The following is a 27,692-nucleotide window of genomic DNA, read 5'->3' as shown; positions in this document are numbered from 1 at the left end:
CTTTCCAACGAAGACAAAAAGAGCCTAATTCTCCTTATGAACTGACTAGAAATGGCTTTTGCACAGACCTCAGTTTTATTTCCAAATGGGTTATGTTATAAAAAAAGTGACTTATGTAAAAACTTGATTGTTTCAGTCAATAAGAAGCTCTAAACATTTAGCGTTTAGTCTTGTTGGGGAAAGTATATAAGTCTAATCAGGCTGAATTAACAGGAAGATTTTTAAAAAGTTTTCATTTCTGCTCTGTTTTGCTACATCTTTCAAACGCCACACCATAGTTTTATATCACACTGAAGAGAAGCACTAATTCCCCAACAGCACTCACCTTGTGCTATAAAATCAGGGTTTTTTTTCAACATAAACATACTATAACAAAAGCCAAAATTTATTCTTAAAAAGTTATGTAAAAAGATACATATATCAGCAAAACAATGTCAAGAAATTGTAGGGTTTCTGAATCCAGCACAGAAAGTTTGACAAAGTTTGAATGAAGCAGGCAAGCCTGCAGTATGATCAGATTATATCAAAGAAATGGATCAATAATAACTATTCGTGACCAAAACTCAGATCAGTAAAACCTGCAAGTAATAATATTACATTTAGATACACTGGTTGTATTTCTAAGCTGTTAGAGCAATCTGTGGCAATGCAAAACAAGTCACAACCCTTCATGTCATGAGAAGAAAAGTATCATAACATCTGTCACGTGATGATCTAAGCTGTTTTACATTTTATAATAACAGAGCACAAGAGTAGCTGTGTTACGTTATAAAATGATTTTAAAACAAATTTTCCTTCTGGTTTAGATCCAATGTAAAATGTATCTCATTTCAGTACTTATTTATTCATTTATTTTATATTTTCTGATCATAAAATAATGTCAACTTTCACTAGTATGAACCTAACCTTTGACCTCAGCAGTTTAAATGCAGATCTATCACCTTGTCAATAGCAGCGTTAGCCACATAAAAATGGTTGGCAGATAAAATAAATTCACAATGTAACAAAATATGAACCGAATAACAAACACTGGAAACAATAACTGCATATCCCAATTACGCAAAATGAATCATATGTTTAATTAATGATCTCTGCATTTAATTATTTCAGGATGCATTTAAAGATTCATTCAAATATTTAACTAACTAATTACTTCTTTAAAGTATTTACAGTTTTTCCATCACTTTGTAATCAAAACAACCTGCAGTAAACCTACCAGAGTGAATGTTTACTCTGGTAAGGGAGCGTCTTAAACAATAACAGTTTAATTAAAAATATCGATTTAAGGCTAAAACACCTCTCTTAGTTTTTTTTATTCTTGATAAATGTGTTTTTCTCTGACAGCAGCATTGTGCAGCAGTCAGCTGCAGCAAAACAAGCAGTACTGTCATAAAAAAAAAAAAAAATCAATAACAGCACCTTAATAGCCTGAAAGCTTTTCTTTCTTTTGTAGTCCATCATGGTTCTGATTTAAAAGCAGTGAAGTGACAGCGGCACACAGAAAACTGATCTTTTCTTTTCTCCCAGCTGCAGCTTCGTCCGACGATGAAAACTCTCTGATGTTACTTACATGTGGATGTTATCAGACATTTTCTTTTCACTTCTGCATAAGAGCACAGACTCTGAAATGGATGGCTCGATTTGAAGATACGACATTTCGACATTCAAAGGTTGAGTTTAGATGCAAATGTAAATGAAAAAGAAAGGATCTGTTCTCCCGTTTTTCCCATTTTGAACAGTAGCTAAGATAAATTGGCCAAAGAAAGCAGAATCTCACAGATTAACAATTAGAAGTTCCCAAAAAACAAAAAGAGTATAGTGGAAATTTTATAAATACTTCAATTATGTTTATTTATTACGGACTGCTAGTGTCATTTTTCCCTCCTTCAGTAGTAAGATTATACTACTGCAATAAAAGATGAATTTATCTTCATGCTTTTTAAATATTTTTACCAATAAGCTGTATTGGCGTCGCTCACTCACCTGCAATGGCGTGTGGGTCTGTAGAAAACTCCTGGACGTCCATCACACCGCAGTCCAGAGACGCCTTCAGCTTCTTCAGCTTGGAGGCCGAAGGAGCAATTCGGAACAAACCCTGAAAACACAAAACATCAAGCTGTCACAGCTGAAGGCAGGTTGGGCAAACGTTGTGTGTAACATGTTTTATTATTGTTATTAGTGATGAGAGACGTCAGGAGGGGAATTTTGTTGTCCTAAGCTGCAGGGTTAATCAATTTCTCTTTAAACCACCATGGTCCAGCAGTGTAAGTGTACAGCTTTGCATCCCCAAAACGCAAAAACTGGATAATTTCTTGCTGTAGATTTTTAATTAAACCAACGGGGATTTTGTATTTTTTTTCCAAGCCATGAAACGTTTAAGTGTGAATCTCATTAGGAGTCCCTGCAGTAATTAAGACTGACTGAACGTACAATAATGCTTCACTTTCTGTAAATGCATTTTGTAAGCGTGCGGTGTGTTTACCTCCTCTTGCATGCCACACTCCAGCAGCATAGTGACACAGGCTTCAATAGGAAAGGCGATATCTCTCCCGCTCAGCGCTAAGTGCTCCTCTAATGGTTTCCCGTAGCATGGTTTTTCCACCCAGGTCTCTGTCAAACACACACACACACACACACACACACACACGCACACACACGCACACACACACACACACACACACTGTTAGATAAACAGCACTAACTGTCTGCCTTAATGATCCTGCCATGTTCCAATGATTGCTACAGATCAGTATTTTGGAAAATTTGCTGTATGAATTAATTCATTATCTGAAGCATTTTTCTGTATTTTCTATAACTATAGTAGCCATTTAACATTAGCACCTCAGTTGAATTCAGCATAATTAAAACTTCCTTTAAAAGTTTCCATTTAACACTCCAGTTACATAATGTTTATGAATCTTTGCTTAAAACTCAGATTTCTCTCCACCTCTAAACCGGCTTCTTTAATTTTATTATTATCCTCTCAAATGTGGCCTTTCTCGTAAAGACATAAAGACTTAATGAATGAAAATAACCAAGAGTGGGCGACATATACTTGTTGCTACTGACAGTTTAAAGATTTTTTTCTAGCAGCTCCCATTTGTTGGGGCTCTTGGTTTAAAGTTGGAACTTTCAAAGAAAAGCTCAGGGATGCTCTTCAAAATAAGTGTATTGGTCTTTCATAGGTTAAAACGATAAAATAATCAAAATTTCTAATCCGCTCGAACCGGCAATGAAAAAGGGTTTTATTTACGCTGTCAAAATGAAGTTACTACGTACTCTTCAAAAAACAGTGTCATGTGAACTGGATTACTGCTGCTTTCAGCCTCCCAGTTGGTCTACACCAGCAATCAACAAGGGAACCATGTGATGAAAACTTAAAACATAATGCAGTCAGATACCTTACGTAATAAAATACTCATATTAATATTACTAAAGTGCAGGTGTTACACGCAGACTTCATAAATGTACAGATTCTCGTCAAAGTTACAGTGTTGGGCTCTTAAATGTGACTTTACAAGAAAACAAGGATCCAAAATCTCAATGTTTTTTTTTTTTATTTATGCCTTGAAAATTAATCACCACATTATTTTCAAAATAAGACATTAAATCTAGTGTAAGTAGGATCATTACTGGACTTTAAATTCCTTGTAGAGATAACCAGGTGAACAAAAAGAGACCGATTTGATCCTTCAAAATCAAGTTTACCGATTCTCCAAATAAATGAGTCTGACTTATGGATAAGTGAGTTAGTAATTTCATAACACAAATCTTGTTTTTTACGGTTTGTCTTACTGCAAAGTTACTCTCCAATTTTCTCTGCAAACAGAGCTTCCCTGGTTCTTTTTCTAGTTGTGTTTTATTTTCCCATTTTTAAATTACAACAAATGCTGCATTTTGGATAACGGTACTTTATAATGCACACGTCACTGTCACACAAACTGACACAGACACTAAGAGAGAGGCAGAGTCACAATCTGTAAACTCAGACTCACCCTGATGAGCTTTGATCTGCGGCAAAACACACTGAAGCAGCTCCAATGATTTCCTGTGGTACTCTGCCTGGACTTCTATCAACTGGACAGAGACACAGAGAGACCAAAGGGTCAGCGGAGGACATGGGCTGGTTGGATGCCTGCGTCACAGCTTGTGCAGGTGTTGGACTTACTGTCTGGAAGTAGCTTGCATAGTCTATTTCTTTGGCCACAAAACTGTACATGTCGGCTGATAACTGATCCTGGTTAGACAGAAAACACATTTCAAGACAACAGATCACACCATCCAACTGGAGGCAAATAGGGACAATAATAACCTGCTTTTACGATGGAAGTTGTCCTTGGAGGATAGTGAAAATACTGATGTAATAAATGAAAGGTGCCAAAACAATCCCTTTTATAATGTTATATTCATAAAAGGGCTTAGAAATCAAGAAGGCTTTTTATAAGTTATGTACTTTAGCTTGCTTGTCACTAAAAAATATCTCTTCAAGGTAAACATGGTGCAATAAAAAAGTAGCTACCCCTTACAGATTTCTTCTTTCAGATCAAATATAATTTAATATTAAAGAAAATAAATGCAAGGTGCGGTTTTCATTTTTTTCCCCCCCCATTAGTAATTAGTAAAATCCTCATTTGAAATTAGCTGTTTATTTTTACTCAGGTTATCCTTGCTCAATATTAAAAATAGTTTGATGATCTGAATCGAGTCCTTCACAGCACTGCATTTCTCTCTCATTGACATTTAAGATAATATTCACTGACTCGACAGATCTCCATGCGGTTGGCTGCCTCCTCCATCTCTTCCCTGAGGTGGTCGGCCTTGGCTCCTGTTGGCTGCAGATTGCTGGATAGTCCCGAGGATTTGTTAGACTGGTAGTACCTGGGCAAAAAGTATGTCAGGGTGTTTGCAAAGTATATACGCTGAAATATTTTATGCATCTCTAAGGCCTTCGAAACTGTTACGAGGAAGGTAAAAGATGCTTTTGAATTTTGTTCCTGAAAACGAATCTAAAAAAACATTCAGCCATTAAAATAAGGAGCACAATGAGTTATTATTTTGTCTCCTAAACTCAAGTTATTTCCATTTCTAATTCTGTCCTCCATCTGTGGGTCTGCATAGTTGGCTGGTTTTCTGTCCGAGTGCAGATGATATGGAGCGCTGCCAGAGGAGTTCAGCACACAGCAGGATGGTGGGAGAAATTGCTTCATATTTGGGTCACTTTAAAAAACCACCAGACTTGACCGCAGTGAGGAAAATAACATCCTGAATGTCACTGCTGATGATAACTCTGATACAACAATGAGTCAGCAGGAGCTAAAGAAATGAAAATATGGTCTGGAAATGTCATGGAGATATTTACATTTTTTTTAAGTTACTGTCTATGCTGTCTAATACATTGGAATAAACTCATAATTCAAACATCTTTTAACTAAAATTTATCGTAAAAGCAAAGGATTATTGTCATTCTTTGAAGTAATGATATCCTTTGAACTTTTCCACATTTTGTCACATTACAGCTGCATACCTTACGTATTTTATTGTGATTTTCTTTCTTTGAAATACTCCCTCCATTTTCTCTCCTTTGTTTATTTTCATTTCTAACTTGCTGCACATCCGCTCAGCTCTATCTCTTCGTCCAGCCAATCAATAAAAGTCTTTTTCTTCTTCTTTAGTGTCCCGCCTCACATCCAACTCACTGTAAACCTTTTTCTTTGCCACTTTCTTATTTTTTAGAACAATTTGAGAATCTGTAGAGATTATGTGACAAGGGCAGAGGTGCTGTTTGGTGTTTGTTTATAAAAAAAATTAAACTAAATTAAATATTTTGCGTTAAGTATGTTTAATACTTAACGCAAGTTAAGTTTAACAGGAACAACTTTAACAGCGTGCTGAGTAACAAAATTATTAAATAATGTCGTTATAAAGAGTAAATGTCTCATTCAAATAGCAACAGCCGGAGGTGATTGAGTAATTTTAACACAGAATGCAGTGTTAGGAGTTCACAGGTGTGCAATCAAATCCTGGTGACATTCAGTGGGAAACTTCAGCAGGATTTTGTTCACAGGGATAAAGTTTCCCAGTTCATAGACTGGGAAGCGTAATGTTTATTCCCTCTCACCTATACAATAAAGTCATGCATGTTTCCACCTCACCTTGTGCGAGCAGAGTCCATGTCCAGGACCAGTTTTGCTAAATGCTTCCTTTGTTTCTGGATGTTTGGGATTTCCACCTGAGAAGACGGAGCAAAGAGTTGCTGTTTGATTTAAAAAAGAAGAAGAAGATGATAATGCAGAACAGTTTTATTATTGTTAGCAGCACCACCATGCATGTGTTTCACAATTATCTAAATGTGGAGCGAGCACTGGAAGCTCCTCGTTCTGAGAATATTGTTTTTCTGCGCCCACCTGGTTTATAAGTTTCGACACACTCAAAATAATATTTACTTGAAGCGCCATTGGATTTAATTTAAATTCTAAGATTAACTCATTTGCATCCTTTAGCTTAAGAAATATAAGAAAAACAAGACACACCTCATTAAATCCAGTCTTTATTATGAAATTCTCACATATTGATGTTTAATCTCTTTTTTTCCAGCATAAAAAGTGAATTAATAAAAAATAATTCCATTGTTTTACTCATTCAATAATAATAAAATATTAACAAAAGTCTGGATTCCAACTGTGAAAAAAGTTCAGAGGCCCTCTTTGGGCTGAAATAACTTCAGTGAGGAACTTCTTGCAGCTTTCTGCTAATCTCTGACATCAGTCTGTAACTTTTGTCTCACTTTCAGCTGTGAGAAGTTAGCAGTTTGGTTTTTTTATGCATGAACGGCCTGTTTTAAGTCATCCCTAAACGCATTTATAAAACAATATCATAAGTCTGTCTAGGTAGACTGTAATCCTGAATAACCCAGGTCTTTTTTTTTTTGGAAAGTTTGACTGTATTTAAAAATAGACTCGGTCCAACCCTACAATACGGTGTCAAAAAATTTTAAAGTCTTTAACTAATAATTTACTGTACATTTTCTGAATTCAAACTAAGACATGAGATGAAAGAAAAATGTCTACCTCTGCCAGGTCACACAGCGGTTCAATCACATCCTTCTCGATGGTGAGTTCGAATGAGATGAGCTCCTGAGCCAGTTTCTCCTGCGTCTCGCCGCTGAGCTTCAGCATCTTCCTGCATCCGAAGGTGAAACACGTTTAATCAGAGAAGTTATCACAGTCTCTACTCACTGGGGTTTCTTATAAAAATGTTGTGACAGGTTTTGGAGCACTCACCCCAGGAGAGACTCATCCCCCAGCACGGCCGCCCCCTCCACCATACATTGTGCAAGTGTTGTAAGAGGAAGCTTTTTCTGAAAAGAGACGAGCAGAAACAGTCAGTGAGTCAGCCTGAGCAGCGAAATGTGTCGGCTATCACCGAAAACTGTGATTAGCACATGAAACACATCAGTGTAGGCAGCACAGAAAAACCGATGCACTCAAAGAATCTCCATCAGCATTTTACAGTGGCCCTATTGTCATAAAGATTTAATGACTCTCCGTTTTTAAAGCATATTTGTGGAGAATACTCCAGTTCACATCAGACTGGCCAAAGCATTTTAGATTTTGAGCCAGAGATGATCCAATGCCTTCCTGATTCCTTAAAAACAAAACTGATTTGACACTTTAATAAAGCCGGGGATGAAATACCCAACTTTAGCCAACATGGCCATATTTTTTGTAGTACATTGGTTGGACAGGCAAAATAATCAACAGAGAAACTGTGGATGCCTGGAAGTCAAGTGTTAGTACTGCCCCTCTGGTTGTGTCACCCGGAGTAATGAGCCACATTGGGAACTATAATAGATCATTAAAAATAAGAACATGTCAATTTGCCAAATAAAACTGTGGTATTATCTATAAGGCACATTCTGTTTCTTACACTTTTATTATTAGACAAACTCATCAGTTTCATCTTTCTATTGTTTCTTTGATTGCACAACCAGTTCTAATATATGAAGGATGAAACAGCTACTACAATGGTAAAATTCAATATTTACAGTTAGTAATAAAATCAACACTTAAACCACATTTAGTTACAGCCCAGTTGAAAGGTGTTTTTGTTCCGTTCTTCATTGATTTTTATTTCCTTCAAGTGTCCTGAAACGTTTTTAAGATTTGCTTTTTACCAAACATTTTGTAAACATGTTCTCAAATAATGAATCATAGCATTAATCTGACCATAAGAATTTGTTTCTGATTCTATCTAAATGATGCTTAGCGAGCAACTTGTTGATTGCAGAATCCTAATCCATAATCCAGCCTTTAGAATAGAAACAAAAACCTGTATCCTCTTTGAAGCAAAGATAAAGTCTGAACAAGCACCATCTTTAATCAAATCTGTCGAGAAACACCAATTTTTACACAGTTTAATGTTTTTAGCAACTTTCGGGCATTCGAGTCTCACCGAGGGCGACCTGACAGACTTCTTGTCCACGTCCACACCCTGCTGACCCTGCAGACAGGCAGTCAGCTTCTTGTGTGTGCTGTGGGAAACTTGCTTGACCAACTCCAGTCGTTTCTCCACCTGAAACAAACACACAGCAAAACAGAAAACGCACATCAGAACGACTCGAGTCCGACCCAGATCATGATGGTATAAAGAAAATGGTATGATTTAAATAAATTTAGACACTGTAGCTGTTTTTATGCTGGCATATAAACACCATTACTGCACCTGTGCTTAAACACCTTTCATTTCATTATTAAACCAACCCAGTGGAGCAGACTCTGATGCCACCGAAGGCATCATTAATCTGGTCAATTACAATGCTGCACCCTGAATCAATCACTCGGGACGTTCGGCCTTTTGTGTTGAAGAAAATTTAAATTTCTGCGCTCATTACAGTTGCCTGAAGGCGACTCACGGAGCCATTTGGAAAAAGTCATTTTATGATAACCGAATACTTTGCACCTCTAATGATTTTTTTCCCCAAGAAAGACGCTCACTCAAGCGCTCACATGTATTTGATGAAGACTTATTAGTACCTGCAGTAGGTCCTCACTCAATACTTCTGTTTTTTCAGCTCTGGAAAAGAAAACAAGACAGAGAGGAGGCTGTTAGGGCGATGAGAGAAACCCCTTACTGTGGAAAAATAACAGCTGAGAACGTCTGGGCTTGAAATAAGTGAGGTGAAAATACAAAATGTATTACATTTGTCTCGATGTAGCACTTTGTGAGGATACATTTGCAGACAGAATCAAGCATATTACACATTTTACATATGGGTTAGGTTTTTGTGTCCTTGTCACAAGATTGTCATTGTCATGACCTCAGTAGCTATAGATAGAAAACAAGAACATCTCACATGGGTTTTGGGCTGCAGGAAAACTATGGACACTTTTGCAAGTATATGCGAATATTTCCAAAGCATTTCAAACATGAGTTGCTGCTCTTGCCTCTTCCTCATCAGTGCCATCGACGTTACAGCCTCTGCACTTTATCTTTAATAGTAACAGGTATATTTTACATTCATACTGCAGCCTGAATTTACACCTTCCTTTGGTCTCCCAACAACCAGCAAAGCCAATCCTGGCTACAATTTGTAGGTGTGCATATATCTCATGGCTGAGAGCCACAGTGCACACCAAGGTTCCTCAGTATTTCTTAGGGTGGAGATAAGGGATTGTTTAATTGGGTTATTCGCTCAGGGCACCAAAAAGGCTTCGACCGTCTCTGCCTTTTGGAGATGGTGCTCAGGAGGAGAACAAAACTAAACCTTTTTGGTTGATTTGCAACAGCACTGATGGAAAACCAACATGGAAAATCCTCTGACTCACTCCATAGCTACGGGAAAACATGGTGGTGGCAATATCATGGTGTGGGAACGCTATTCTTTAGCTAGGTACATGAACGCTAGTTAGAACAGATGAGAAAATGGATGGCTAGAGATAAAAACAGGATAATCCAGGAAGAAAACATATTAAGAGGTTTTGAGAAACAGTCAGAATCCAAATGAAAGTTTAGATCCAGGCCATTCCTGAATTAAATGAAGCTCTCATTATCAGGCCTTTATAGAACTTGATTACATGGTCAGGGGGGAAATTGGGACATGTTTAGAGGAGGATATACAAAATAATTACTGCCTAAAGATGACTAAAAACAGCCAAGAAACTGTTTGATGTTTTTCAGAACCAATGCCTGAAGTGCATAAATTGTACCACAAATATAATTAAGGAAATTGAGCCGGTATTTTCTTCAAAGCAGGCTTAATTACTATAAAGAACAGCAACAAAAGCCAACTTTAACTGCCATGTCCTGACAGACCAAGAATAAGCAACAAATCAATTGGGTCCACCTCACCAAGCTTCCTGAGCGGCCCTGAGAACCCGCCCACTGAGGCACAAACAGAATCTGCTGCAACATAGTCTAATAGAAAGCCTCCGGCCGACACGCCGCTGGGGCTGAGTGGACTTACAGCGCCACGCTGCTCCCGCGCCAGACTCTGGTCTGCAGCTTTCTCCTCCACATCCCCCCTGCTGACAGGTGATAACACACCTGTTCTCAGGCAGCAGCCCAGTGACAGGAAGCAGACAGAAAGAGGGGGGAAGCAGAGTGAGAGGAGGAGGCTGAGGAGGCGATGAGGAAGGGGAATGTCAGTCTGAAGAATTAGACCTGACCAGCTGCTCCTTTGTTTCTCAAACTCCTGTTGTATTTTCTGCTACTTCTGTCAAAAGCATGGATCTCAGAAACAAACAAACAAAAAAGTAAAGGTTGTATTTTATGACTGAATATACCTCCCTGACACAAAGAAAACAATCTCATAGCTGAGTCAGAGGTCTTAGTGCAGCAAGCTGAATGATTATTGATCTGTCTGAGGAAAAAGAGGCCGGGCTCAGGAGGACAACGGGATGCTGCTTTTATTCCTCCTCGCCTCCCGCAGTGTGACTCTCTTCTCTGTTCACACAACCTTTCATCAAAAGCAGATATTTAAGCCTGTAAGCATTGGATTTAATGGCGGCAAGAATCCATTTTCTGAAATCTTAACAGCTCTCAGTTACCCAGATGTTAAAAGACACAGATGTTATCAGAGTTGAACTGTTCACAGCAGATTTTAGTCTGACAGAATATGAGGCAGTGTTGGTGAGAAAGACCTGAGGCTTTCTCAGGTCTTTCTCTATAACTGGTCTGCTCAGTTATTATAAGTTTCAGAGTTTTTCACAAAATAAAGAAAACGCATATTGAAGTTTGCAGTGTGAGCTCTTATAGTGTCTAGTATATTTATACCCTTTAAACTTCTTCGTGTTGTGTGACATAATAACCACAGTCACAAACTTTTGCCTACTGCTCTTTGCCAAAAATTGTAAGTTCAGTCAGACTGGGCGGGTCGTGCCTTTGAGTCTTCTTACGGGTTAAAAACCAGCATTAAATCTGGACTTTGACTTTTGAAGGGCCATCTTTCACCTTCAGCTTTTGAAAAAGAGAAAAACTGACACATAAATAAGACTGGACACGGAAAACTTAATGTTTACCACGAAAGTAATAAAAAACTAGAGGACGTCTATTTGAATGCATCTCATGTAACTCTCAAAGTGGTGAAATCTCCCCATTCAGTGAAATGCAGCAGCCAACAGTTTCTTGTTGTTGGGTTTTTACAAATCTGTAAGGACAGGAGAAGGTCTGCTGTTCTTGATGTGCTAACGTTTCCACTCGGGCGGGTAGGGGGGCTCTAGTAAAGCAGCGTGACAACGTTTGCAGCTGCGGAAGGGAGAGGCTGAAAAACACATGCTTCATATTACGGAAAAAATGTTTTAGGCTGGTGAAGTACAAGCAAATAGAAACGGCAGCTCACTGACATTGAAAACAGGCGGAAAAAGAACACACGGTACAGAATATTGCCTGGCTTGCACTGCAGCATTTTGTTAATTTTCTGACTTTGGAAGTGCACCGCAGGATCCAGGACCAGAACCTCTGCTGCGCGGTCGGGATTTTATTGCAGCAGCTTCTGTCGTCACAGCCGGGATTCCCACCAGCAGAGAGAAAACGAGGCGGAGGCAGAGAGATGTGATCAGGATAGAAATGGAGAGAGAAAATTCATGTTTGGAAAGATTTTTACTCCCTCAGAGATAAATCATCTTGATAGATTATGAATAGTTGAGGTGGAAGAAAAGCAGAAAAAGAACGATTTGATTTTCTGAACAGCTCTTTTGACAAAAGGCCTATAAAGTTTGGTCTGAAACAAAAATGGCCAATGGATTGAATTTATACTTGAATAAGTTTATGTTTGGGGTAAAGTCCTACATTTTTCCTTTCAGTGAACACACTGTATGTCAATACTACCAGATGGACATGCCAACAACATGCTTTAGTGCAGCAGTTAGCTATATTTAGTGTACTGATGTAAGAAGATGTTTGAAAGGAAACAGTTTTCAATTGTCAAGAAATGTCTTTAGTTCATTCAGGCTTCACAACAACTAGAGAGAGCATGACTTTCAGCAGGTAACAGGACGGCTGAAAGGACTACAGCTAAGTTGCTCTATTTTATCCTTTGAGATTTCAAGCTTTTATCCATCATGGAATGTTTTCAATTGGGAAACATTGGCAGGCCTTTGGAAAAACCCAAACGCAGGCAGGAGACGGTTCATAATCACCTCTGAACAGGAGGAAACACAGAAGATCAAACCAGCATGAAGGAAGTTCTGAGATGACAAAGAAAAAAGTAGCAGTGATAAGAATGTGATGAACACTGGGGCAGCAATCAGATAAGTCGGATTACTTAAGAAAGGCTTGTCTGAACAATATTTGAACAAAAGAAAAGCATAAACAGAACATAAAGCAGGTGTGTCAGTCAAAAACATAAGAATTGGAACAGGTCAGACGTTTCTTTTTAACCCAGACTCATTCAAATTTTGTATAATGCAACCCGACTGAATGATGTAATAATATGTGTAGGCTTAATTATTATTATTATGTTAAGTTTCACACGGTGAATAATTAATTCAGTTCGGGCCAGACAGGGGGGGATTGTTTATGACAATATAAAAATGGTTCAAGGACGGAAAAAAAAAAAAAAGCCCCACAGGAGAAAATGTTCCAGGTGAAGTCAAATTACCCAGCATGCCTTTACTGCTATCCAGGGCAGGGGTGGATTTGATGGTTGCTATGGCAGCAACAGAGCAGGTGGGTTTAGCATGAAGGTGTGTGAGAATGAACAAGGCTGTGGAGTGTAATACAGTCATGAAGGGAGCATGAGGCGCGGCGCTGGTGGTCGAGCTGATGTCTGTCGCAACAAAAACACCTCGGATGAGATCTGTATCTTTATGTGTCACACACAGGCACGCCCCAGCACACACACACACACACACGCCCACACACACACACACACACACCCACACACACTCCAGCTTCTTAATGCTTCAAGGTCACCTATTTTCTTCTCTCACCGAGTCTCAATACTTACACACAGGCACTGTCTTTTGTTAGTGTGAGGCTTCTTAACTTTATTGCAAAAATATGCAAATGAGGCAGAATCTGTGCTCAAAAATTTAGCAACATAAATCTCCCTAACAAAAAAAATTATCTATATGTGGGCATTTTGTAAAAAAAGAAATAAAAAGTATGTGTTTCACAAATCAAAATGAAAATGTATGCTACAAAGCTAATGCATAGACAGTTTATATTTGTCCAAGTTATTATTTGGTCAAAAATAAATGTATCTGCTTAGCAACACATTATTTGGCCTCGAGCTGTTCATAACAAACACACCTTGGTTCTGATGTGAGTCCGGCACTGAATTACAATCAAACACAACACAAGAGAACACAAAACTGAGGGATAAAGCTGCTCCCAGCAGCAAATCAAAATGCTGTTCACAGCCAGAGCTCAGAGAGTCCAAGTCCGGTTCCCCAGAGGCTTTTTCTTTAAAGGAGCTCTAAATCCCTCAAGCTTTTCCCCGAGTTGAATACAATGAAATGGGCCGACTCATTCCAGATTCACCCCGAGTATCTCAGCCCCTACGGGCCTCACAACTGACAAAGCAAAAACAAAAGTGCACAAAGCTCAGAAAATAAAATCAATCATAGCAGGTTGTGCGCTTCTTTAAAGCCTTAAGAGATTCAGTTTTCACCTTCAGAGACTGAACAATATTTTGTCATGACACGAAAGCATTTTGATGACGAGAAAGTACTGATTAGGGCGTTTATAACAAAGTACGGTGAGCTTAAAAGTAAAATCTCAGATTTTTTTCCACACCAGATCCAATTTCCGATGTTAACTGATTTTTTTTCTCACTTTCTTTTCTAAAATAAAAATTACAAAAGAAATTTCAAAAAGTAGTTTTTATTTCAATCATCCTGTGAGTTGTACGACAGAGTATGTTGACATAACATTAGCAGAAGAATGTCTTAAAATTATGAGACCAAAAAAATGTTTTTATGAGGAAATGCTTGACTAATAATTTTTTTGTATTTACTTTGTGTTGGCGTTCTCATAATTTTGTGACAGATCAACATATAATAAAAAATAAATATGACGTAGAAGGAAACACATATGGCTTCCAAGACTAGATTTACTATCAGAAATCTGAAAAGTGTGGCAGATTTAAGATTTAGGTTCCTGACCAGTTCTAAAAGTAAAAGCTGCCTGGCACTCTTGCATGCTTTATATTAAAGTTCAACAGTTTTTATTATTAAAGTTTTTATGTTTTATATAAAGATTTAAAGGAATTTCTGTAACAGCCTGGGGAAAAACAGACACACTGTAGGTCATTTTTCATCACATGAAAGACGATTTTCATATAAGCAATATTTTTTGTATCTAATTTTCTGCTCTGCTTTAAACCTAAGCTTATAAAAACTTGAATTTGATCATTTTTGTACATGTTTTAGCACATAAAATATAAAAACCTCTAGAGTAAAACAAACAACAGCACAAAATAGTTTAACAATAATAATGAAACAAGTCCAGATAGATTAGAAATGGTCTAAATATTTATGTATGCACATATATGTGTGTATTACCTCTCTGTTAAATCTGTTAAAAATGACTTCATATTCACTGAGCCGCCTGCAGGCAGGACCTGAAGTGCCACTGAAGACATAAATCTGATGCTCATATGATTCCAGTGGCTGAAACCTCCCATCCTCCGCCTGCCAATACGCGTCTCCTGACCCGACATACACACAGAAAACACTCTCAGAGGAGACGTCCTCGTGTTTACATGTGATCTGACGCGATGCCTTCATTTTCACGTCTTTACAAAGACGACCCAAACAAAACTAAGAATACCAGAGCGACTGCAGCACGTAGAACATTACAGACAGAAGACACTGACCTCAGAGTCGCAGACTGGACAGCCGTGTTGCGATACGTCTCCTTCTTTCTCTCAAACACAAAAATCCCATTTATTTGCACGAGCTTCACTGCAAATTTGCTGTTCCTTTGTGCTCCCAGTAGCTGAATTATGGACATGTCACTTTCTATCTTTGCTAGCTGATTCATTCATAATAAATGCCTATGAGGCAGTTCTCATTCTCCCCATCACCTTTACAAGCCTTTCCAAAAGATTTATGTACCGTTTTAAAACATTTACATTAATATTTCTGGGCAGGTTTGAGTGAAGAGGCAGGTTTGACTACAAACAATGTCTGGTTGAAGCCAGGCTTGGACCAATATAAGGTTTTCAAACTATAATGTCCTGGAGTAAATCTGCAATGTTTCAATGTGTTAAGATTTTTAAAATAAAAATGCACATTATCTAATTTGAAAGATTTTACCATTAATTATTGAGAAGAGAATAAATAATTTTTTATTAGGACATTGCATAACACTTCATCTGAAGCAGTGTGCATAAGACTGACAAGACACTGTTGTAAACATGAAGGAGTCTTCATAACTGTTTTTGTGACTGTTGTCATACGGTACCTCCTGTGGTAACTAATGACACTTTTAATGCAAAGTTGCACTAAAAGTTGCATTAAAAGTCCATTAAAAGTGTACATTTTGCATTAAAGATGTTATTATTTACTCAATGACACTTTATGACAACATAAATATTCCTAAAGATTCCTTTATGTTCATAACAGGTGTAATTGTCATGTTTATGACCCCTTCAAATAAAGTGTCACCAAATATTTTTTAAATAAAGTGTAAATAAAAACAGGCAGCTTCCCTCACATTGTTTTATTATATTTTACAGTGGCCTGTCTCACTATTAGAAACAAGCTTCTTGGTTAAAATATATATATATTTTTAATCTAAATCATCCAGGAGCAGAATTATGTGTTTTCCAGACACATGGTGACATGTCATAGAATAATCAAGCAACTATGTTAACTTAAGGTGGGGTTTTTTAATGCTATATATAAATCAATTATGACTTAAACTATTTTTTATTTTGTAATTTAATGCCTTGAAATTGGTAATCTGTCTCTTTAAAAGCTCCTGTTCTTTCTGAAACTCTGCCTTCAGGAAGTCATCACAACATGTTTCCTCTATTAACCCCTTATCAACGTTTTTACCAGCATTTCACTGAGAAGTAGCTCCTATAATGAGCTCAGCTGATGTGAAATTCTACCGGGTGTTTGCTAATTGCTGCTGCTAGTCTGAAGGAGCTGAATAGGGGAGACTTGGGGGAGGGCTGCTCTGTGAGGAGCATGGAAACTGCCGCTCTGAGGAGGAGCTCTGCCTTGAAGGCGGAGCTAGGTTCACCCAAGTGTTTTGCACAGCTGAAAGGTTGCCATGGAGATTAAAGGTTTTCTCAAACATGCATTAAAGAATCAAGGCAAGACACCAGGCATGTTTTTGATGGGGGAATAATATTGTAACATGACATAAAGGTTAAAAAAAAAGTCTATTTCACATGATGCTGCCCCTTTAAAAAAAAAACCATCCAGAACAGATGACATTCTGCAGATGACATTCCCTTTTTGTTGAACTGTTGTTAATTTTGACAAACTGTCTGAGTTGTTCAGCAAAAATTGGTCCATCTGGTGAAGTGGCTACCCTCCATCGAACAACTGACAGGTTTTGTTTATCCTCCAGCCTCCAGATGGCACTCAGCCAGCAATGTCTTGTACAAATCTTGGCAGGCAGGTTTGAGCTCTGGGGCAGTTCACTCATCCCCTCCTTTTTATCTCTTTCCAGCCTAATTTATTTCCCCCTCCTCTTCCTCCTTACACCTATGTAAGAAAAAAAATAAATAAATCTTCATGCTAGCCTCTCGTCAGCCTTCCCAGTTCAGTGAGTGTGAGGGAACCGGGTTCTGGCAGTGGACAGGCCGTTGGACTCGTCTCTGCAGGGGAACCGATCAGCAGAGAGACTCCTCTCCTGCCAAGTTCTCGTCATACTCAACACTTGCAGAGAATGACTAATAACTGTGAGAAAGGGGAGAGCGACCAGAGAGACGCCTTTCTGCTGTCGGAGCCGTGAAATGAGCAAAGCAGGTGACGGGCGGGATGAGACGGTTTGTGGTTGCAGGCGTCGGGAGTTTACAATCAGGTCCTGTTGCTTCGTCCGCGGAGGATTCCTGAGTCATTTCTCCGCTCCTGTGATCTTCCCTCCCTTCCCTCTCATATCTTCTGTGCCACAGCTTTTGGGGAAAAGCGAGGTTATGCTGTCGCCGTGGATACCAATGACCTCATTCCTCTTCGGTCATGCAGACGAGGCCTCGCAGCCTCAGCCTTTGTGCTGCCACATTTCTCAGAGCAGCAGTTCATGAAGAAATTTCCCCCTCTGGCTCATCAGACAGGCAGCTCGCTAACGCGTCATGTGTTACAGTTTCATGCATTGCAAGCTGGGATTTACAGCATGAAATCACTTCCTCTGTCACATATCTGCCATTGATCACGGGAAAGACATCCAAACAAGCGGATTATACGCGTATTATAACCACAAATTACAAAATAATCTAAAAATGTTGAAGTTATAGTCATCTGGGCTGGGTCAAAAATTATAATCTCCCAGCATCCTTAAATGGAAGTGTAAGAGATACAATTGAGGATATGTCAAATTTGATATTACAGGATGCCAGATTATAATTTCATTTCTTATTTCTTTGCCAGCTGCTTTCATATTTTATAATGTAAAAAATAAATAAACTGCTCTTTGCATATTTCCCTTCAGTTTCCAGTAAAAAAGTTACAAGAACTGCTAAATGTTTGACTCTGATCACTGAAAACCACCTGCAGATATGAAACAAGTTTATATTTATTATGAAATGTCAGCTTAAATAGTGTCGCACAGATAGTTTAGTTTTTAAACTATAAATACCCTTGCATGTCAAAGAATTAGAACATCCTCAAGAACTTAATGTAGAGTTATTAATAGATGACTTCTGTTAGATTTGATGATTACAACTTAAGAAAACCCAAACAAACTAGAGTAACATACACAACCACATATTTTGGACAAAAACTTTGTTCTCCTGTGGAAACACAAATGCACTGAAATGTATCCTGCTGAGGAGGATTGAACAGGTAAGCAAGTTTAACCAATACCATAACACCATTATTACAGCCAAGTAAAGCTTGTTATGGTTAAATTTCCCGTAACTTGAGCAGCTTTAGTGCTAAGCTAAATGGTAAGTAACCCAGCAATACTGCCCGTAACAGGCTTCCTATGTAGTTTTGACTCCATTACATAACAACATTAGAGTGCATTTTACTTCTAGTCATCTAGTCTGCTTCTATATTTGCAATATTAAACAATCATTTCTTCTACATTTCTTTCTTCTGATGAGTCCCTGTGTGTGTTGGGGGGGATAGCAGCCTTGAGAAATCACAGCACTGAGTTCCTGTCAGCAGCTCACAGATACACACGACATCCACAAGCAGAGAGTCAGACCCGGAGAATAACGTGGCGCTGCAGCTGGGATCTGACTTCAGGCGACTCTACCGATTTATGGAGCGGCGTGGCCGGTTCTTATGAATACAGATGAAGGTTTAGTGGGAACTGAAGAGGCAGTCTGCAGGCCTTTATGTATTGATATTAATTATTCAAATATGGTATTTAAAACTCTGTAAGGATGCCGAAGGATCCTGTCATTTCCGTGACGCTTTTCCTCAGTTCAGTGAAAGTCCGGCTCTAAATGAGAGTCAGTGGCAATACTAAACTGATGTTCACATGCACTTCCTATCCATTTATTTGGCATTATTTATTAATATTAAACTACAACCAAAATGTTCTAGTTTTTCATCTGCAAATTTGTAACTCTAAGTTAAATATGAAAAACAACAACCCCAAACATCCAGCCAGAGCAACAATGAAATGTTTTAAATAAAATAATATCTCTGTGTTAGAATGGTCCAGTCAAAGTCTAGACTTGAATCAGTTTGAGAATCTGTGGAAAAACTTAAAAATGGGAGGTTCCAAGGGTTATCTTTCCAATCTGAATGAGCTTCAGATGTTTTTCAAAGAAGAATTTACAAATATTTCAGGAAAGATGTGCTAAGCTAATAGAGGCATGCTCCGTTCTACGAAGTACTGACTCTGAAGTGTTAAATATACAAGCACATGACACTTTTCAGAGATTTATTTATAAAACTAAAGTGAAAAGGTTGTGTGGATCAGCAGGGTGACGACGGAGCGGCACGTTAAAGTGACACTGTGAACGAAAACGATCAGGTAGCATTCCAGCAGAAGGAATGTGGTTCAGCATCCTGCTGAAGCTAAAATAAACACATCAGCTTCTGCTGCAGGTGTCTTAGATTTCACCTGCACTTATCGCTCAGAGTAAACTGACCTTATTCTGCCAAGGAAAAGAATCCACACAGCATGATGCTGCCAATGCCGTGTTCTTTGGTAGGGATGGTGCGTTCGTGATGCTAATTTTGTCTAGTCAAAAAAAAAAGAGGCTCAGTTTGTTCTCATCCGAACAGAATTTGTGATTTCACATGCAGCTTGTGGAAACTGAGATGATGGCTGAAGATATATGCTCACCTTGGGATTTATTTAGGGGTACCAGAGAAAACAAATGTCACCCTTTCAGATTTTATTGATTTAAAAGCCATTTTCCTTTCCTTTTACAATTATGCTCCTCATTTTGTTCGTCTATGAAATCACAAAACGCAGAAGTTTGTGGTTTTTATGTGGAAAAGTTCCATCAGTGTGAAGATGCTGTGCACAAAATAACAGATAAGTGTTTTGTTTTATTTTTACAACAAAATCATGCTTTTCTTTTCTTTTTAAATGTTTCTACTACATAAAAGCATGGAGTAATTTCTCTACAGATGAGGCAACACGCCTCAGGCTCTTCAGGGTTTCCTTGGACCCAATAGCCACACACACACACACACACACACACACACACACCCACTCAGTTACAGAACACGGGCATCAGAACCAGGGAGAGATATTTATGGCACTCCCAGCAAGGCCTCGCTTCCTCTTAGCGACCCACATTTGGCAACTGTGAAATATTCATCGCTCTTATCGCCACCGATCAGCATGAAAGCAACAAACATCAGCTCCTGCCGTGTTCGGCAGAGCTGCACATTTTAGCAGTTTGTAAACAAAGCGAAGGATTATATTCCTTCTTTGCGTCAACGAAGCTCTAATGGATGAACCAGAAGAAGGTTTCTCAGCTAAGAGGAACAGGAGGGGAAAAAAACAACCAGGGAGGGGGAAAAGGTGAGGAAAATTTGCTGCATCTGACCCTGAAACAAATATAATCCTTTGCCAGTTCACTCCATCAGCTCCACTGTCTTCAAAATGTCATCTGGGATTAAATCCGTCATCCTCAGGCCTCTTGGGCCGGGCATGGGCAGAGCATCTAATCTCTCGTCTGTCTGCAAACACAAGCAACGGTTTGTTTCAAACGCACCGTGATGCGGCAAAAGTGAGAAATGAGAACCGCCACTGTTCTGCAATTCAGCACAAAGCCAGAGCTGATGGGAGGAGGCACGGGAAAACATATCAGGCACAGCGAGAGAGAGAGAGACATAACGAGCCTGCATCACCGCTTGCTGTGGAAGAGCACCTGCTTGGTTATTAGGGAACATATGCTGCTGCTCTCAGCTACAGGTCTGTCTCACAACAAGTGTTTCAAACAGGAGAGAGTAATTTGTCCACTACTACTGTATATAATGGAGAGATATTCATTAATGGAGAGAAGGATTGTGAGAAAATACATAGCCTCATTTTCTATGAAAATCAGATTTTTGATCATAAACACAGAAACACAAGAGGATTCTGCATTATTGTTATTTATTTAAAGGAATATGAAAAATTACGCCTCATTTAATGATTCTGAGAACAACCAGGAGTTCACAATCAAAGTAATCAAGGATCCTGTTTATTGTTTAATCACACTCAACATATTTTTCTGAAGATTTAAGCAAGTATAATAGAAAGACAGCAGAGGGAAGGTATTTTTGATCAGAAAATTGAAATGCAACATAATCTATTATACTTACTGTATGACATAAGTGAACATTTAAAGGGAAGTATTATAAATTTGGAAAATCAAGTAACTATGTTACCTTCAGTTGTCATAAAAATGCTACATGTATAAAACATGACTTAAAGTTTACTTTGCAATTTAACGCCTTGAAATTGGCCTGTCACTTTAAGAAGCTCCTATAGCTTTCCAACATTTTAGCACGTTATCACAACGATGCTCCTCCATCATGCCGCTTACAATGACAAACTCTCTAATGAGTTTGTCATCATAATTGCTGCCAGGCTGGGAGTCTGTTCTCAACTTCTGTCTCAATTTTTACTGGTAAAATAGACGGGTTCAGCTCCAAGTCTGGTTCTGGCTGGAGCTCTAAAAAGGCAGGTGGCATCGGTTCCTCCTGGTACCGGCTTTTATGAAGGGCAGACGCTCCTCACGTTGCACTGGAGATAAACACACTGAAAGAGATTTGCTGAGGGTCGTTGAACGCAACACGGATGTGAAGGGAAATCTGAAGAAAGATCTATTCTGTTAACTTCCCACCAAAATAAATAAAAAGCAAAGCCTCCAGTGTAAAAACTACATTTGGGTGATCAGACCTGGTTCTGACTGCTTGTTAAAAGCTTCTGTGAACACAGAAAAACTTTTTACAGCACTAATCATTTAGTTAAGTATAATACAAAACTGCATGTCAGTTGTGTACGACCCAAAGGTCCAAGCAAGGTGTTGCCTTCAAAAATAATATTTACATAGCAGAAATATATTATATATATATTATAACAGAAAAGTTAATAAAAATACTATAATGTCAAATGCTGAAAAATGTTTATTTGTTATCGATTGCACTGAAACTGAAAACTCACATTTCTTAAGTCTGTAAGCAAATCAACAAATAGCCAGTCCTTTGATGTTTTGAGTCCTTAAGAAGAAAATTTAACTTAGCAGGTCAGACCTGAGAGGAAGCCGACTATTACAGGTTTTCGTTTTGTTTCTGGTCACTGCAGCGACAGGCAGCAGGATGGGTCGATGAAGAAACTCCTCCTGAGAGGTTAAACTGAGAGGAAGGGCAGATGAGGGAAGCCTGGCTGTGTGAGTCATCGCCTGCATCATTTATCTTCAGGAGGCTGAGACACAACAGACCGCTCGAAACGTTCTGGAGGAATAGATCCACTTGCACCGGCATACAGGAATCACAAAGCTTATCGCACCTTTTTCTTTACCAAAGTAGATCTGAAAATTGTGAAAGGAAAACCGAACAGTAGCACAGCCGAATGCTGGAACGCCGATGCAGATGAGGTATACACATCCACACCAGTGATCAATGACAACAAGAAAAAGGTTTACCCAGGAAAACACAACTGCTGCCCACACACAGTAACACATTTCACCTCATATGGTCTTGGCTTGTATGTGAAATACCGTTAGCACATTAGTAAAAACATTACAATATTCCTCTGTAAATCCTGGGAGTACAATGCAGACACATGAAGTTTCCTCCTGCAGTAAATTGCACCATGGTTAGCTTGTTTTAAAGCATTTAGTGTGGGTCTCGTCATAAACCTGGCTTATTTTTTTTGTCAGAGTTTTTAAGATGCTAAGCACCAACTTGGAAAAGCTATTGAAAGAAAAGCCACAAAAAGAAGAAACCTTTAAGGAATTGTGTCTAAGTTATCTTAAACAAGATGATTAATGATTGATATCTGGTGAAGCATTAGAGATGGCAGTCTGTCTCTTCCATCAGTGCTTCAAACACTGAGCAGCCTTCTGACAAACGCTAGCATCCCTCTCATTCGTCCCCGTCCACAAGCTTCAGGGCCGGCCTGCATCAATAATGACTAAACGCTTAGCCACCCCAGCGCAGAAAGTCCTTGAAGTCAACTTGTGATGACACAAAGGGACGGTGCATCGTCCCCACACCGGCTGTCACCGTTACAGAAGGCTGACAAAGTGCAGCGCAGTGTGATTTGATGCCTCCATGCATGACAAACAGGCGGCGTCCATAAACCCGCAGCAGCGACAGCGGTTAAAACGCAGCAGAGATTCGTCATTCCTGAGACAAAGACGAGTCTTTTTTACTGTGAATGATGAGTCTCATTACTCAGCAGAGTCAATTAGCTCCCCTTCAGTTGTGTTTAAATGTGACCCACAGTGGAGGAAACTACTGGTGTTAGTGTGGAACATCCATCACCTTCTGAGGAGTTCCTCATCAATGGTTTTTTGAGTTTGAAACAAGTTTCTCCCACTTAGCACATTTACAGTACCTTCTAGAAGTATTGCTATAATCCCATACTCTAATGTACAAGATTGGGATTCTAAGTATAAGACCAACACAAGTTAGAGCATAATTATGAACAGAGTTATAGATGGATATGTCAAATCTGTGTGCACATTTGTAGTCAGGTTTCTGAATTATTACTCTGTAGAATCACTTTTCACTACAATTACAGCTGCATGCGTTTCCCCACTACCCTCCCTTCTTTGTAGACATTTCTTGCACAGTTGAATAGAATAAAAGTTTTAAATATTTCAAAAAGTCTAATGTCTAATGGCAGCTTAATTTCAGATGAAGTCTTGCCCATTATATTTTTCTCAATCGACCTTATAGCAACCATAGAAATGATAGAAATGTATGATAATTTCTCTCGTGTCTGCATTAGATGTTGCAGACGTATTGGAGTTTATTGAAAATATGCTTTTAAAATTTCAGTGTAGAGAGTGTGCACCATGGCTGGTTCTGATGTGTAGCGGCTGCGTTTGATTCTCGGTCTTGGTCCGTTTGCTGCATGTTCTCCCCTTCTCTCTCTCCGACCTTTTTTCTGACTACCTACTGTTCAATAAAAGCATCTAGTGCTGAAAAAAAAACACCTTTTTTAAACAATAGTGGTGTTGGAACATAACTGAACTTCCCCGAGAAGATTATTCTGGTGAGAAAAAGCAGAGCTATTCCGGTTAGGTTACATGGTCCGCTTTGCCTCCACGGGATTGGAGCATTAAAGCTTGTGGTCACTCTAACCCACTATGAGAGAAATGTAATGAGTCCGTAACACCTTAAATCACAAAAATAAATTAAATCAAGCAACAGCTTTAGGTCTTAATAAATCCGCTGAAAGTTTCACATTTATTCCCGATGAATGAGTTTAGATTTCACATATCCATGTAAAATAAATAGCCCAGAGAGAAAGTGGGCTGTCTGGTACTTTATGACTCAGCAGCTGAGTCATAACAGGGAAATCCTATAATGCTATTTATAGCCTGCTCTGGGAAACACTTGGGCTGAGAGAGGAGAGAAAAAACGTCAATCTTGTTTCTGGTCTCAGAACAGGCTTTAGACGATGCACAAGAGTTTGTTTTGCTTTGAACTAAAGTAACATGAATTGACTTAAGCTTTATCACATTGAAAATGAAACCAGATTTACTGCAAAGCTTCTGGCTGTTAACACAGTGTCAGGTCTTTGACAAATTTAACTTATTTAATCTGGTTTTTTATTTTGTTTTTAACGCTGTAATGGGTCCCAGAAGAGGCTGTAGGGAACAGGCTTTACTTGGTGATAAATTGAGAGAACAGAAGGTAAACTCATTTCTAACCTGAAATTAGTTTTTGTATCTGATCTACTTAGAGTATTTCCTCAAAACAAGTATCTATCGTGATCTCTTCTTGAATGTTGCTGTTTTTTAACAGCTAAAATGTAACTGAATCTGTCAAATTTGTATCAAACAGGCCCTCTAGTCCAGAGGGTTTTAGATTTTGTGCTTTAGCCTCACCCACTTGATGAGATGGCTGGGTTTTTGTTTAATTTAAGTTTTAGGCAGATCTGCAGCATGTACACGATGCTGAGAAGGGAAAAAAATATTATTCAGTTACAGTTATTAATTTTATAGAGACGATTAACGTGTAACATGAGATATTTTTTTAAACACATGAATAAATGTACTCAAATTAAGTTTGGAGCATTATGCCTTATTCTCTTAGCCCAGAAAGTTCTATTTAAGTGATTTCTTGATTCGGTGGGTTAGGCAATAAAAAGGTCATTCATAATTTAATAAAGAGCAATTACTACTCACACACAGCCAGGCTTATTTAGATATATTCTCCCATCTTAATGTTTTATCATCTAAAACATTAAGGAAAAAAATGTAAGGGTCCAAATCTTTTTTTTACTGCGGTGTAGCTCTCAGCCGGGTTCAGAAGTTGGCACCTCTGCAGCTTCCAAAAGAGCCGCACAAGCCATTTAGTCTGAGGGCAATTACCTCTGTTCACCTACTTGTGGCCGATAATGAGCGAACCCAGCTGCTGCGGTTCGTTATGAGCCACTCAGCTGGCACCGCTGCAGGTTCCCTGCTGTTCAGTGGCTGAGCAGAGAGAGCCCCTGCACAAAATGACAGCTGGTAAGAAATAATATAAAAGAAGAAAAAATTAACTGGAAATAGAAAATAAACGCTTCAACAGTTTTGTTTTTTTTTCTCTTTTACACAAAGGAGCGTTTAAATTATTAAGTAAGCCTAAAAGTTAATCACCTCACACCCATCATCACTGTCGCTTCATGTTTAAGTCATCGACGCTGTCGGGGTGTTTGCATCATCGCGTCAGCGGCTCCCTGTGGAAATGACTCAACTGTTGCCATGGAGTTTCCTGCATGGAAACCAGCACAGCGATTAAAGCGCTCTATAGCCAAGGACGGCGATGTCAGTCAAAAGAGTCGGAAAAGAGAAACTTCTACCTCCCTTTGCTCTGGTTTTCCCCTCTAACACATTTATTCTGTATTGGGAGAAAAACTGAAGAACCTTCCTCCTGATTATCTGCTTTTTAGGTCTTTAAATGTAATTTAAATAGAATATGACGTGACAGAAAAAGAAAAAAACTATTAATTACTAATTCTGTAATGTGATGTTATTTATATCAGTGAATCATATCAGATGGTCTGAGACTGAACAGAAAGCATGCAGCCATAAAGACGCATCATGAGGTCAAAGACGGGATGCACCAGATGGTCTGAAGCCCACACAGCTCTTTTCTCCACATCATCCCTCAGACTGGGTTGCCATAACTGGAAAAGACGACTAATTCCAGTACAAAAGCAGTAAATCCTAAACACAGATATGAGACCAATCCTGAGTCTGGAGAGGCAAACGGTAATTTTCAGAGTTCTAGAAAAATCGTCTTGTGATCGGAATCTCTCAGTATTACGCTGATTGATGGTCAGCCACTTAGAAACTACAAATCTGATATTTTTATTGGTCATTAAACATGGCATGCCAGCTCACACCAACCCTAACACTCTTCTGAGTGGAAGCTGTTACTGAGGGAAAAAAACGACTGCTTGTTGTTTTGAGTGTTTGGAAATGAAGGTCAGAAGCTGTAAGAAGCTTCTAAAAACTTCAATATTTTCTAAAGATGTTTCTCAGGGGTCTAATCGTTCAGCTACAACTGTGAAGTAGATGTCAGCAGATGACAGAAGGCTGTTTTTTCCCCCTTTTTACCCATCAGTGGACATGCAGGATATGGAAATGTTTGTGATTGTTTGAAAAGTTTAGGTTAAGGGTCAACATGTTATAAGGAACGCAGAAAAAGACCGCTGTTTTTAGGAGTTCTACGCTAGCTCACTATGCTAATGCTAATATAAGTTGCTGAAAACAAATCCTGTAGACTCTTTTTTTCATAAAAGTCTGTTTGCCTGCAGGGCTGTGTAACAGCGACTGCTCTCTAGACAACACATCTGCTCCTGGTATCAATAATTAAAGATCAATTACAGCTGAAAGTCTTCCCAATGCACCAGTATAGTTCAAATAAATGTCAATCTAACACTTAAGAGAAACGCAAGGCTTTTTCCTTTATTAAATTTGTTATTTATAAAGCAAATATCTAGGAAAAGTGGTACCTTAGATTTGAGAAAAGAAAATGAGAATGAAATATATATTTTTTTAGAACTGTTCAATGTACAGTTCATTCAAAAAGAAGAAAAGCAGGTTTTATTGTCATTTATAGCTGTTGAAGAGAAACTGAAAACCAATCAGGTGGTATCAGCAGGTGGGAGTTTTAAAAAACAGACTGATTAGAAATCAAAGGCTTTTTGATTGGTACATTCCTGGGGATTACAGATCACATGACAGAAATACAAATGTTAAGAGTCACTTTCTCCCTCTGCACTGAACAGCTTGAGCTGTAAATGTTTTCCTATTAACAACTAAAAACAGATTTGAACAATATTTACCCTACAGCATCGAGGTCAGGGGTGTTCAGTGTCAGTCCTCAGGGCTTTCTGCAGGAGTGTGCATGTTTTTTACATCACTATGGCAACACAACAGGATTATCTACAAC

The 27,692-nt window shown here is 38.7% G+C and overlaps 1 protein-coding gene and 1 long non-coding RNA gene across 7 annotated transcripts in view; both read right to left on the bottom strand.

Annotated features, from left to right (window-relative positions):
• The window catches only part of LOC114151881 (rho GTPase-activating protein 44-like), a 63,206-nt gene that overhangs the window by 21,670 nt on the left and 13,844 nt on the right, over window positions 1–27,692 (bottom strand). For 5 of the 6 annotated variants that reach the window (XM_028029398.1, XM_028029397.1, XM_028029400.1 and 2 more), the window contains exons 2-11: window positions 9,033–9,072; window positions 8,452–8,571; window positions 7,281–7,357; window positions 7,068–7,179; window positions 6,153–6,229; window positions 4,761–4,878; window positions 4,169–4,237; window positions 3,996–4,077; window positions 2,483–2,610; window positions 1,984–2,095 (exon numbers count right to left, since the gene is read on the bottom strand). In XM_028029398.1, coding sequence (XP_027885199.1) covers window positions 1,984–2,095; window positions 2,483–2,610; window positions 3,996–4,077; window positions 4,169–4,237; window positions 4,761–4,878; window positions 6,153–6,229; window positions 7,068–7,179; window positions 7,281–7,357; window positions 8,452–8,571; window positions 9,033–9,072 — 935 coding nt within the window. Of the gene's footprint in view, window positions 1–1,983; window positions 2,096–2,482; window positions 2,611–3,995; window positions 4,078–4,168; window positions 4,238–4,760; window positions 4,879–6,152; window positions 6,230–7,067; window positions 7,180–7,280; window positions 7,358–8,451; window positions 8,572–9,032; window positions 9,073–12,635; window positions 12,691–27,692 lie in introns of those variants that run through there. The other variant, XM_028029399.1, reaches the window with a different exon arrangement.
• On the bottom strand, window positions 25,454–27,661 carry LOC114151884 (uncharacterized). The gene is made up of 3 exons (XR_003597038.1): window positions 27,586–27,661; window positions 25,892–26,006; window positions 25,454–25,759 (listed from the first exon to the last, which is right to left on the bottom strand). It is a non-coding gene; the product is annotated as an uncharacterized LOC114151884 (long non-coding RNA).

The sequence above is a fragment of the Xiphophorus couchianus genome, chromosome 10, assembly GCF_001444195.1.
Source record: "Xiphophorus couchianus chromosome 10, X_couchianus-1.0, whole genome shotgun sequence".
In the NCBI taxonomy this organism is placed as follows: Eukaryota; Metazoa; Chordata; class Actinopteri; order Cyprinodontiformes; family Poeciliidae; genus Xiphophorus; species Xiphophorus couchianus.
This window is presented reverse-complemented; position numbering and strand designations above follow the sequence as displayed.